Source organism: Daktulosphaira vitifoliae, unplaced genomic scaffold (genome assembly GCF_025091365.1).
Source record: "Daktulosphaira vitifoliae isolate Bord-2020 unplaced genomic scaffold, ASM2509136v1 Scaffold_2, whole genome shotgun sequence".
Classification (NCBI taxonomy): domain Eukaryota; kingdom Metazoa; phylum Arthropoda; class Insecta; order Hemiptera; family Phylloxeridae; genus Daktulosphaira; species Daktulosphaira vitifoliae.
This window is the reverse complement of record NW_026099573.1, coordinates 45,327,139-45,340,297: the sequence shown is the minus strand read 5'-3', so window position 1 is coordinate 45,340,297 and position 13,159 is coordinate 45,327,139. Positions and strand designations below refer to the sequence as shown.

The following is a 13,159-nucleotide window of genomic DNA, read 5'->3' as shown; positions in this document are numbered from 1 at the left end:
AACTTACAATTAAGTTATTATAGTAAAGTAGAGATTCAGTCAAGTGAAGTTGAGCCATTTTTTAAAATAACTTTGATATTAATTGATTGTTATTTGACAGTCATTAAAATCACCCCCGCAAAACTCTTCCATGCGTATTTGAAACACATTAAAAATAAATTAATAATTACATAATTACATGGTTTTTGACGTCAAAGGTTTATTAATCCAAGATAAGTCACCAGCAAGATTTCCTTTATTTAATCAATTAAATAATATTTAATTTAAAATAATTTAGAATGATGTAAGCATTTTGTAATTACGCAAAAAATTTCAAAATATACTAATATTAACAAAAGTTGTATGATTTTTGACTTTAATACCAAATAACTCTTAGAATTCGTGATTTCGGATAAGTTTTTCTTCTTTCGTCATGAAGTTAATTATATAAGCTTTAATTTGACTTAAACTTTAAAAAAGTAGGTTTTTAAAATATTATTAATTGAAAAGTAAAAAAAAAAATTGCTTTGATTTTTAAATTCTTACAGTACCTTAATTAATGATCATGTTTTCAAAAAATGTGTGTCGTTATATTATTTATAAAAAAGTGTTTTTATAATGATTTGATTAATATTTATTAATTGTAATTTTTGTCATCTATCATAATATATAAATAGAACAGATAAAGTAAATGAATAACAAAATATATTAAATTATGTTCTAGTATTTGTTTTTAACCAAGAACTATGATTATTCTATTTTGGTTCGTGATTTCAACTAACATTTTAACATCGTTATGATCACACACTTAAGCATTATACAAATCTATAAAAGGTGATAAGAATATTTGTCGCCAACCATAATTTAAACATTTATTTATGTGTACATTATATTTGTTTTAGATTAGTGTTCTATTAAGTGTTACACTCTCAAGCATTTTTTGCGTGTGAATTGTGCGTTTAAACTTTTTTAATTATTAAATATTATCAATTCTTTGATAATTTAACAAAAAAACATTAGTTGTAGTATATTATTATGATTATTTTGATGATCATTATGATTAAATTAAATTAAGTGGAATAATCTCCTCCTAAAAAATAAAATGGTTATCATTTTATTATAATTGCATAAACCAAAAATACCATTTTAATAAAAGAAAAAAAATTGTTTATATAAAAACTCTATGGAATATGAGAATAAATTTATGAAAAATTAAATTATAGCTTTCCTAAAAAATCAATAATATATTATTGTACATTTTAACATAAAATTTGTATAATAATGAGAATTGATTTGAGATAAATGTCTAATCGTTAAACAAAATCATTGATTTAAGCTATAAAAAAAATTATATATAAAAGGAATCACTTATAAGTAAATTATATACATAACGTCTATAACGTTCAACTAATCATTATAAAATATTCTTCCAATTAATTAATATCTATTCAATTTTCAAGACATAAAATGTCAAGTAACTAGTTTTTGCTTTTTTTTTTAAATGCATCATGTCTAATAAATGAATAAACTTAATTTTAATAACACATTTTAAATATTTTCGTTTTTTAAAATATTATAAGACTAGTATTTGTTGTTTCAATCAATAAAGCTTTGCTCAACACAAGATTTCACTCTTTTTTCATATTCTCGACGATTTTCTTTGTACAGTTGTGCAGCCATTGAATTGGCTGGCGAATTTGGGTTAGGATCACTCAAAAGTGATTGTATAGAAGTCAATATAGCAGCAACATCATAGGTTGGACTCCAACGATTTTGAAGAATATCTAAACAAATACCTCCATCGGCATAGACATTTGGATGGAACATTTTTGAGACAAATCGGACTGTTGGTGGTTTGTTAGGATATTCTTCAGTAAATTCTATTGTTAATTTGAATGTCCCATCTTCAAATGGTGTGTCATGAGGACCAAAAATAACAGCTTTCCATAACATAATGTTATTATCAGTTGGTGTGCCACTAATTCCAGCAGGTGGGTCTTCTTGTAATTTTTTAAAGTCTCGCATCAATCTTCGTCTAGCTGGAGTGGACATAATGTATAGTAATTTAAAATAAAAATATAAATTGACAAAACCTGTAATGAAATTCATTTATTCATTAATATATTAATATCAACAAAATATTATTTAAATGTTATTTTACCAATGAGAATAATAATTTAATTATTTATTGGAATAAAAAAATAAGCAAAATTTAAAATAGAATGATTCATTTATAATTTCTATGAAATGTCTTTTTTACTTAAATACATTTCCTCACAATAATATTAGTTATTAAATTTTTAAATAAGCCAACATTTAATAAGAATCTTTGTTAATTTGAATTTATAAATAGATTTAATAAATAATATTATCATATATTTAGCTTTGTTGGTAGCATCACACAATGTTTCTTATCTTAATAAGGTTTGCTTTACCTTACGATTTGTCAATTTTTACACTGACAACCTGACACAACTTTATTATGGTTGAGAGAACTAGTATAATTTTTTATTAAATAATAGAATAAAATTTAATGCCTATAACGCCATTAAAATTTTGAACACTGACTTCATAATGCTTTAATATAAGCTTGAGTTTTCTAGGTGAATACTTCATTTTCTAATTTTATCCATGATCATACTTTTTGACTAAAAATACTACCTTTATCTTTTTGGCATCTGATTATTAATAAGTAAATCCATTTTCATAATTTCAATATATTAAAAAAAATTTAACTTTTTCTTTAAAAAAAAATTGAACAAATATTAAAAACTAAGTCTATAATACTAAAATTTGACATTAAAAATTGCAAAAATATGAGATGTTTTAGTTAAAATGATCTATTCATAGTTAAATGGGATAAAAACTAGAGGACTTAAATTTATTTATTAATAAATTTATAGATTTGTGATAGATTCTATAGAAACAGTGATAAACAGAAAATTGAGGGTATAATACAATGTGATTTCGATATCACAAAAATTAGTTTTTTGCTTTTCTGTATAATTAATAAAACTAAGAAAGATTATGTTTTAATGGTGATAATATAAAAAGTATAGCTTTTAGAGAAATTCATAGATATACGATTAAATTAACTAAAAATGCATAACCTAACACGTAAAGCTATGTATATGAAAGAGACAGCATAAATTTATAATTTTCAAAAAGAGATTGGAATACGTTTTATTAATGACATTTTTTATTTAATTATGTTAACTAATATACTGTTTCAAATAATCTCATAATAGTGAATAACATTTACAATCATTTTTTTAAATAAATAAATATATTTAAAAACAAAAAATTATTTAAAATATTAACTTCAGTCACAAACTTATTTTTAATAAAAATATACTTAAACATAATTGGACATCCTAATTATCAAACCAGCACTATGAATAATTATCTTTTATGAAAATTTTAGTGGCTTTTTGAGCAAAATTCTTTAAAATATTCGATAGTGTTTATAATTTAAATACTACTACATAAAATAATGCCAAAGATCAAATTTTTTATCTATAAAAATGACTATTTTGCGTAATTGGGTTATATCAAATAAAACGATAATATACCTTACTAAACATTATTAATAGTATTATCATCAAAGAAATTAATTTAGCATAGTTTCTAATTAGTTCAATAAAATAATTGTTACGCTTCATATTATAATGCATATGCAAATGTTATATTTTAGTTATATAACACTCGTAAGGAAGTTAGAATTATTCTCATATTACTGTTATTAGATCAAATAATTTCAAGAAACTAAATGAAAAATCATTACTTACTCTGTTTTAATTTACAAATATATATACAATCTTGTGAATAATAGGAAATAAAATAACAACTATTTAACAGATTTATGAGAAACAAAATTTCACTTTTGACTAAGATTATCAATTTTGTAAAACGTAATTGGCTTACTAGATAGCTCCTATTTTATCATCTAACTAGCTATCGATTATTACCACAGATTTTGATTAAATTTATAATATTTGATGATTATTATTATAATTTTTTTAATTGCATATAAGAAAATTATAATATAATTAGTAAATATATCGAGTTATTATAATGAATGATAGTTTCAGTTTTTCGGTAATTTCTAATATAGATTATAAAACTATATCGATATCAATTTTTACATTCTTTAGTTTCTTTGTAATAATCGATTTAAATTTACCCATTGTTAAAGAGTAATTCTATTATCATAATTATACATATATAATTATACATTATAAAAATGTTGTTTATATTATTTAGAACGATATTTTTTATTTATGTTTTAGGTTTACTATACAGACATCTATTAATTTTCCTTGACTTATTCACAATGAAATACTTATTATACTGCATTTATAATTTTCATAAAATACTAAATAAACAATTTATTTTATATACTTTTGTTATATTCTTTAATTTTTCTTGCCGTTAATATAATTGCAATACTGTTAAAACTTTAAAAAAGAAAAGTACAGTTTTTATTTTTAAGCAACTTACAATTGTTATGTACACACTTAAAATAAATGTATGAAGTGTAATTTTAACTAGAATTTAGTAATAATTTATAAAATGAGTGACAAAAAAGCGATTTTTTTTAATTCTAAACGTCCCAAGAAAGAAAATGATAGATTTTTTATAAATGGTCTTAGTAAGGTTTCTGAAAATCAATCAAATGAAGATATAAACAACTTATTAAAGTTATATGTAAGTTTTTTTGTCCATAATATAAAATTAATAATTGCAATACCCATAACCATAAACAAATAAAAATTAAATTTTAACAGCTTTAATTATAATTTTACTTTTTTATTTAAATATTTTTTATTGCTGTTAGATAAGATATGTTTGCTTTTGTAAATTATCTAATGATATTTAAAGTTATATTAAAACATGTATATACAGAATAGCTATCTTTATTTAAAACTGTTTAATATTGAACAGAAAAGATAATTTTTCTTTTGTAAAAATATCATTTAAATTATAGTTAAAATATTATAGTGAAGGCTGCAGGTGAGACATAGTTGTTCTTAATTTTCTTACTAGTCATTTCTTGGCAGCATTTTTCTTTCCACTAAAGTATAAAAACATCAATAACTTCCAAAATACTGGTCCAAAACTTGTCGACCAATCATTGTCTTAATTAAATCATAATTATTAAATAACTTAGTTAATTATGTATGTTTGAAAAAATAAAGTTGACCCCTTATAAAGAATATAAAAATAATTTATGATTAATAAATTAAAAAAAAAATTTCATTATTTTTATTTTTCTATTAATTTATGGCATATAAATCACTCTACATAATTTTTTTTGTTTTAGTACACTATTGATGAAGTGAAAATTGATATCACATTTGCTATAAAGATAAATGCAGTTATTGAAAAGCACATTTCAAAGTTAATCAAACAAGCAGATATTTTTTTTAAAATGTCTAATAAAAATAATTGTTCAGTAGAATCAATTTATTCTGGAATGGCTGGAATTGCTTTACTATTCAAATTTTATGCTTCAAAAACCAATAACAAACATAAAACTTTTGAGGTTTTTAATATTTCTTTAAAAAAATTATACTTAATTGTGAAAATATTAATTAGATGTTATCAATTAAAAGCAATCTAAACAAATTATTGAAAAATGTTTGAAAATATTGGATTCTACTTCAAAGCGTATTACATATTTGACTGGAAAATCAGGTGTTTATGTTACAGCTGCTTCTATATATTTGGAAAGCAATGATCATGCTAATATGAAACTTATGATTGATGAGTATGAAAATTTAATTTTTATTATAAGTATACCATGATTACTACAATTAATAATGTAATTTATTATAGGCATGTATAATCCAAAAGTCCTTAAATTATCATTTGCAGTAATAAATTAGCTTGTAGCATAAATTTAGAAGAGAGCGCACCCTTCATAATTATACCCCTGTTATATCAACTCAAAAATTAAATAAATTATTTGTAGCTGAATTTTTGATTCGTATTGAAGTATTTATCATCTGTTTTTAATTTTATATTTTTTCAACCATTAAATAGGTTAACATTAGATAACTTCTGATTAGACTTGTGAACCCTGAAGAAATGTTAAATTCACTGGTTTTTCATTTTCCCTTTGTTCTAGGGATCATATTTTTTACTGCAATTTAATTTACTGTGTTGTAACACATCTGATAACTAGTAGTGACAAATGAAGCTGAACTTCAGAGCTTAATAGCATTTGAAATGTCGATGGCATCACACTAATTATTATAAAACTAGTGAATAATTTTATGAATAACATCAACAATTTAATAAAATGTTGGTAAAGTTAAATTAGCAGTTTAATGATGTAATATTAATTTATAGAATTTAACATTTTTATAGAATGACTAGGAATCTTTATTCTTCATATATTATTTTAAGTAATGTTCGTTAATAAAATTTTAAATTATATATTTTTATTCAATCGCTACCTTCAAATGACCTAACACTTTTTAAATTGTTGATGAAAGCTATTTAAAGTTTTAAATGAAATATAGATATATATTTTTAATTTAAAAATATATTTTATAGTATACTATTTTTCTACTTAGCTGAATTAAAAAATTACATTTATATTAGAATTGTAGGTATGTTACCTCTTGCACTGGATCCTAAAACTTCTGATGAAATATTGTATGGACGTGCTGGATATTTATATTCATTAATGGTTCTTAAAAATTTAGGTTGGAATGACGTAAATAGTGATGATATAATACGTCAAGTAATTACAATATCTGGATATTTATATTTAATTATAAATATTATTTAAAAGAAATATTTGTAAACTTCTATCTTAGGTAGTGTCAGCAATATTAGATTCTGGTATGAGTCTTTGTTCTAAAGAAAACATTAAAACAACACCAATTATGTATGAATGGCATGAAAAAAAATATTTTGGAGCGGCACATGGTCTTTTAGGAATCTTGCACTGTTTATTATTAGTAAATACTAATGGTTTTCAACAATTTTTTTTCGGACATATCTATTATTCTGATTTTTTGAGTATTTTAGAGCGATAGCAAAATATATTAATATCAATATCGATATTATAGATATTTACACTACAATAATTTTAGTACTGCGTTATTAAATTAACCGTGAAAAATTTAATTTCAAAAGGTAACTAGATTTACGAATGAAGAGTTTTATGGGGGAGATGTACCTTGTTTTATAGATAAAATATCGGCAAAAATTGTTTATGTTTAAAATAGACAATTCAGACTTAACACAACTTTGAAAAAGATTTAAGTATAATTTAAACTCAACACCATCACTTTAACCTGTATCCCCAACTATATAGGTTGGCTCTGCCTTAACGATTAGATGAAAATTTGCATCCACTTTTGTCAACCTCATTATGTCTGAGAGAATCAATATTAGGGCAAGGTGTATGTACTGTTATAGTTCTCGTATGGTTATCCATCAGCATTAAGGTGGCAGCTAAATGATTCACTGCACCACATATATGCTCTATCTATGTAAAATCAAAATTAAACTTAAAATTCAATTTTTGACTAGCATGTTCAAATTAACATCAAAAAATATCTTGATATTAAAATTAAATATCAATATTGATATTCGATAATTGTTGTTGCTTCCTAATAAATACACATATATTTATTTAATTACTCAATATAAAAGTAATTGAATATTTATTATAAATAAATTCAGTTTTTTTTTGTATATATGTTTTTAGATGAAAAATTACCTTACTCAAAAGGAACTATATGATTTAATTAAGCCTGCATTAGATTATTTACTGACTTTACAATTCAAATCTGGTAATTTGCCATCATCATTGAATAATGATAAAGACCGTTTAGTTCAATGGTGCCATGGTGCTGCAGGGGCTACTCAAACATTTTTATTAGCCTATGAAGTTAGTTAAAATAAAATTTTAGCCAAAAGTAATAGCAATTTTATATCTATTTTAATCAGGGTGAGAAAAATCTATCCGATAACTATTTTCGGCATACTGATCATTTTAATTTTAATGCGAAGCTGAGAAGGTATTAATTTTACTATGATGTGGTTTTTTTTTTGTGTCTGTCACTACTTTTTCTCAGATCTCACTGAACTAATTTTTCTCAACTATACATCAAAAGTTCACAAACCGTAACTAGTTAAAGACACTACCCTCAAAAGTTAAAAAAATTTTCCCTAGTTTCCCATAAATGGTAAAAATCCACCAAAAAATTACGATTTTTAAAACTTTTTTTTTCTAAAAATTATAGAAAATAAACAAATCAAAATAATTTTTTTTTTCTATTGAAACCTTAGATATTTTACTTTTATTTGATACCATTTATTTGAAAATCTGACACTTAATCTGCTCACATGCTATATTTGTGTTAAAAGTTTAGATTTTATATTATCAACTTTAAATAGCTATAACTTTTTGAAAAATGTATATATCAACACAAATTTTTTTTTTAAATACATTATATATACCTCTTTCATCCGACATACTTTTTTTTATAAATCGAAAAATTTCCCCTTATACTGTGGGCATTCAAAATTTAAAACATACGTATAAAAAGTAGAACTTTTTCAACTTAATTTTAGAAAATGTTCTGGAAATACTGTGTTCTCTAAACATATGTAAAATTAAAGCTTACATTATGTACTTAAAGTTAAAAAAAAAAAATATTGTCCTGACGACTTAGCTTTCTATGTCTTCTTGAATAATACCATACTAAAGATACTAATTGGTTAATGTATTTATAGATTTTGAAAGATACTAAATATTTAATTGCTGCAGAACAATTTGGAGATGTTATTTGGGAACGAGGTTTGTTAATTAAAGGATATGGATTATGCCATGGCCTAAGTGGTAACACTTATGCATTCATATCTTTATTTAAAGTAACTAAAGTAAGCAATAATTTATTTGTTTTTAATTGGGATAATTATACTGTTTTAAACAGTATAATAAATTAAAATTAAATAATAAACAGTGATGGGAAAGTTCTTCTCAAAAATAATTCATAATTATAAAATAATCATAATTATCAAAAATAATTTAGTTCATCATATTATAAACTTTTCCTATTAAATTGATAATACAGCTCAAAAAAATCGAGCAACTAAAATCCTTTGACAAAATAAATCTATATTTTATTTTATATCTGTAGTGGAAACCACAATCTTATTAAAAAATCATACGAAATAATTGATTTTAAATTCTAAATATTTCATTTTATTTTTTTAAACTCAACAAAAAAACAATTTTTATTACAAATAAATTTTACAATGAATAAATTAAAAATGTCCACAATCATACAAAATAAGAACAAAGTAAGTTCATTTCTTAAAGTTTGAATAAATGTGTTCTTTCCCATGAAGCCTAATAAATAAAACTTGTTTTTAATAATTATCATATTAAGTATTTATAATACATCTATTATTGTTACTATAATTAATTTTTCTAAATTCATTTTCAGAAATTTAAACATTTATACAGAGCTGCTAAATTTATCGATTGGTGTTTAACAAATGATTCTAAAATAAAGGAACTTAATCGATCGTTCTCTATGTTTGAAGGTATTTATATATAGTAATTATATTCAAAACATTTTTAGGCTATTGTTTGTTAAAATACATTTTTCTATTTCAATGGTCTAGTACAAGTGCGATGAGTTAGAAATTTCTAAAATGGACATTTTTTTAGATTAAATGTATAAAATTATTTTTACTCTTATTCATAATTAGAGTCTAAATTTATGTATATATAAAAAGTTTCAAAATTAAATGCATTTAAAAAAAATCCTTGAAATATGCATTAAGTTCTGTTGTTAAAATTAATAAAACTTACAAAAATGATTTATTTTTGATTATAAATGCTTTATGAACTTATATGAAAAAAAGTTACTTAAAATTAATTCCACTGACAAAACTAGGGCTACTTAATAATTTTTAGCACCTCTATTTTTAGAGAGAATATACAATACCTTATATTTTATTCTGGGTTTACTATTAATAAATATATAATAATACTTATTGGTATTTAATAAAAAAATACAATCTAAATAACTATATTACTCTTATTTGTTACTTTTTATAAAATAGAAAATACCACTAAATGTATAAAAACTACATTATGTTATTATGTAGATTTTATATGATATGTCATTTATCTATCCCAATCAACTCAATTATTTACAAAATAAAATAAATATCAAAAATATTATTTATTTAATTCAACTGTATTTATGAAGCTATAATTTTAATGAGCAATTTTCAGAAAAAAAAAATAACCTATTCAATTTAAATTTTACCAAAAATGGATAATTTTATAAAAAAAAAAAAATCAAAAGTACAATTTTTTGTTTTTAAATAGCAAAAATATAAATATGAAAAATAATATATGTAAATCTCAAAAATTTGTGACCCTTTAAAGTGGCTTAAACGAAATTAAAAAATGCAAATAGATTCACGCCTTAATACACAATAAAAAATATTTACGAAATTCCAATTAGTAAATAAACAGCAATAAAAATGGTAGATTTTGGAAATAACATTTGAAAGTTAAGATTTATAATAGTTTTTTTACTATTAAAAAATAAAATTCTGTATGTAAATATAAAAAATATTACTATTTTTAAAGCTAATACAATATAAGATAAAAAAAAGAAAATTATCTGAAAACTTTATTTTTAGAAACTATCATGTAATAAATTTAAAAATCATACAATTTTCAATAAAAATGTCCCTTCTTAAAGTGTTTGACATGGATAATCCTAATTTCAATGATTGGCTTATATATATATATAGGTAATACAAGCACGTATAATAATGTTTAACTATTATTTATAACGGCACTAGCCTAGGAAAAAAAAATATGTAAATTTAAAACTAAACGGAAGAAAAAAAATACAACTCCTTATGATTTTAATAATTTATATAAAAGTACACCTTTCGATGTACTACACGTGAAAAACGGTGGATGGCGTAAGTTCGCGTAGGATGTCAGAAACATGAGAGAGCATTCACCACCAGCGCTCGGCAGTCGACCGCGCTCCAGTAGATAGACTTAGCACCCTAAGTCAATTAATCAGGTTGGGCTCGCGATATAATAAAGCAGCTAATAAGATACAAAATTTACGGTACTTTGTCGTGTTATATTAACAGAATATCAACATCATTCTAAATTATTATTTTAATTAATGCTTATTTAATGTAATATACGAGTAAAAAAAGAAAAACTTGCGTGTGACTTATCCTCATGGAATAATAAACCTCTGTCAAAAGTCATGTAATTTTTGATAAATATATTTAATTTTTTTTTTTGTGTTTCACATACACACATCGAAGCATTATACGACAGTGATTTCAGTCACTATCAAAAATCAATTAGTAGTATTAAGAAAAAATGTCTTAACTTCACTTTACTTGATATTTACTGTACTTTACATTTTTGAATTAAAACAGTAAAAACACGTTAACATTACAGAAATAATTTGACTATTTTTTAATGCGCACAATAAATAATAAATCTTAACTTGCTTTTCAGCTAAAATTGATTTTCCACTTTTTTTAAGTGTGTAAATATTTAGGTTAATAATTATTTTATTTTTAAAAGTATTTTTGTACATTTTATTCCAAAAATAAATATATAAGTAAAATATTAAAGCCAATATTAATTAGTAGTTGTTTTTTATTAGGTATTGCTGGTAATGTATACACTCTTCTTGATGTCCAAAACCCATTACAGGCTAATTTTCCAGGATATTGAATTCTTTCGTTTTATTTACTCTTAAATGTATAAGGTTATTTATAATTTATAATCATTGTATTTTATTTTGTTATAACATTGAACTTATTAAATGTGAAGTTAAAATTTTTTTGTTTTTAATTAATATTTTAGATATAAAATAAGTATTTAACATTTATTGGTTTTTATGAAATACTGAAAAAGTATTAATTTTACAATAATGTGTACTACCAAATGTTTTTTTTAGAAAAAACTGGAAAAATCAAAAATTAATAGGGGTAATATTATACACTATTATCTTTCTATTAGTATATATTTTTTTTTTTGCAAAATTCAAAAATAACTTAGGTACAAAGAGGGTTTAAACATAATAAAAAATATAAGCCATTATTTTATTTATTTTAAAAAAAAATTAGTACAATCTGTTCTTTAAATCTATGTCAAATTAAAAATTTTATAATATTTATAATTTATTTATAATAAAAAATAAAAATTTATTTTACTGTTAAATTTTTTTTTTTTTTTAAGGCTTATTTTACAAGTGTATTTTGAGAAATTAGACTTATTACTTGTTAAAAAAGTTATGGGATTGATGTACACATCAATGTATTGTAAACTAATGGTTTCTCTTTGCTCACAGGGCACTCGATACACAACAAATATATTTTTTGTAATACTTTGTGTTTTTCCCTAACCGCTTGTTTATCATATGTACGTATATTTGTCTATAATTTTGTGTGTAAGTGTACAGGTAGAGTAGATTTTTAAGCATACTTTTTGTATATATTTCCATATTAATTTGTAAAAATGTTGTTACCTTATTTTATAATTTGTTATTACTTTAAAATATAATTTTTGATTATATTTTTTTAATTTGTAAAAATTATTTTTACAAATATATCTATTTTTTTTCATATTTATTGAATTTTTTTTTCTTTTTACATTATTTTTCTTAGATAATTTGATACACATTAGCCAAACATGTATAATGTATATTATTTATGGTTTAACCACTTGAAATAAATTTATAATGAAGTAAATAGGTAAAATGCAAAAAAAAACTTGAAATTTATTATTTTGAGATAATAATCACTAAACTATTAATTAATTAGCCCATCCAACTCTTATAAGGTAAGAAACTATTGTACAATGGATGAGACAGATGTTAAAGCTGTGGCATAACTATAAATATGAAATATAATAAAAAAATTAAAAAATAATATTTGTACGTATACGATAGACAACATGTCCAGTCAATCGTATTCAACGATATTTTACACTTCGATAATAGCTATTCTCTTGATTTTAGTTCTATATCTTAAGTTTTCATAAACAGTAACCCATCACAATATTCAGATCATTGAGATACACCGACATAGAACAGTTATGTAAGAAGTCAAATTTGTGTATATATTATTTATTTATTATTCCTATTGT

The 13,159-nt window shown here is 22.3% G+C and overlaps 2 protein-coding genes across 2 annotated transcripts; one reads left to right on the top strand and one right to left on the bottom strand.

Moving 5' to 3' along the window:
- Positions 1-667: 667 nt before the first annotated feature.
- On the bottom strand, positions 668-3,924 carry LOC126899173 (ubiquitin-conjugating enzyme E2-17 kDa-like). Its single transcript, XM_050673776.1, has 2 exons — positions 3,768-3,924; positions 668-2,072 (listed from the first exon to the last, which is right to left on the bottom strand). Exon 2 carries the CDS (start codon positions 2,029-2,031, stop codon positions 1,576-1,578), a length of 456 nt encoding a protein of 151 aa, XP_050529733.1. The 5' UTR covers positions 2,032-2,072; positions 3,768-3,924; the 3' UTR covers positions 668-1,575.
- A 445-nt stretch (positions 3,925-4,369) lies between these two features.
- LOC126899245 (lanC-like protein 2) lies at positions 4,370-12,638 on the top strand. The gene is made up of 9 exons (XM_050673891.1): positions 4,370-4,686; positions 5,303-5,524; positions 5,595-5,749; positions 6,589-6,730; positions 6,807-6,950; positions 7,706-7,888; positions 8,737-8,883; positions 9,453-9,552; positions 11,673-12,638. The coding sequence occupies exons 1-9, from the start codon at positions 4,552-4,554 to the stop codon at positions 11,741-11,743; spliced, it is 1,299 nt and encodes a 432-aa protein (XP_050529848.1). The 5' UTR covers positions 4,370-4,551; the 3' UTR covers positions 11,744-12,638.
- Positions 12,639-13,159: the final 521 nt, after the last annotated feature.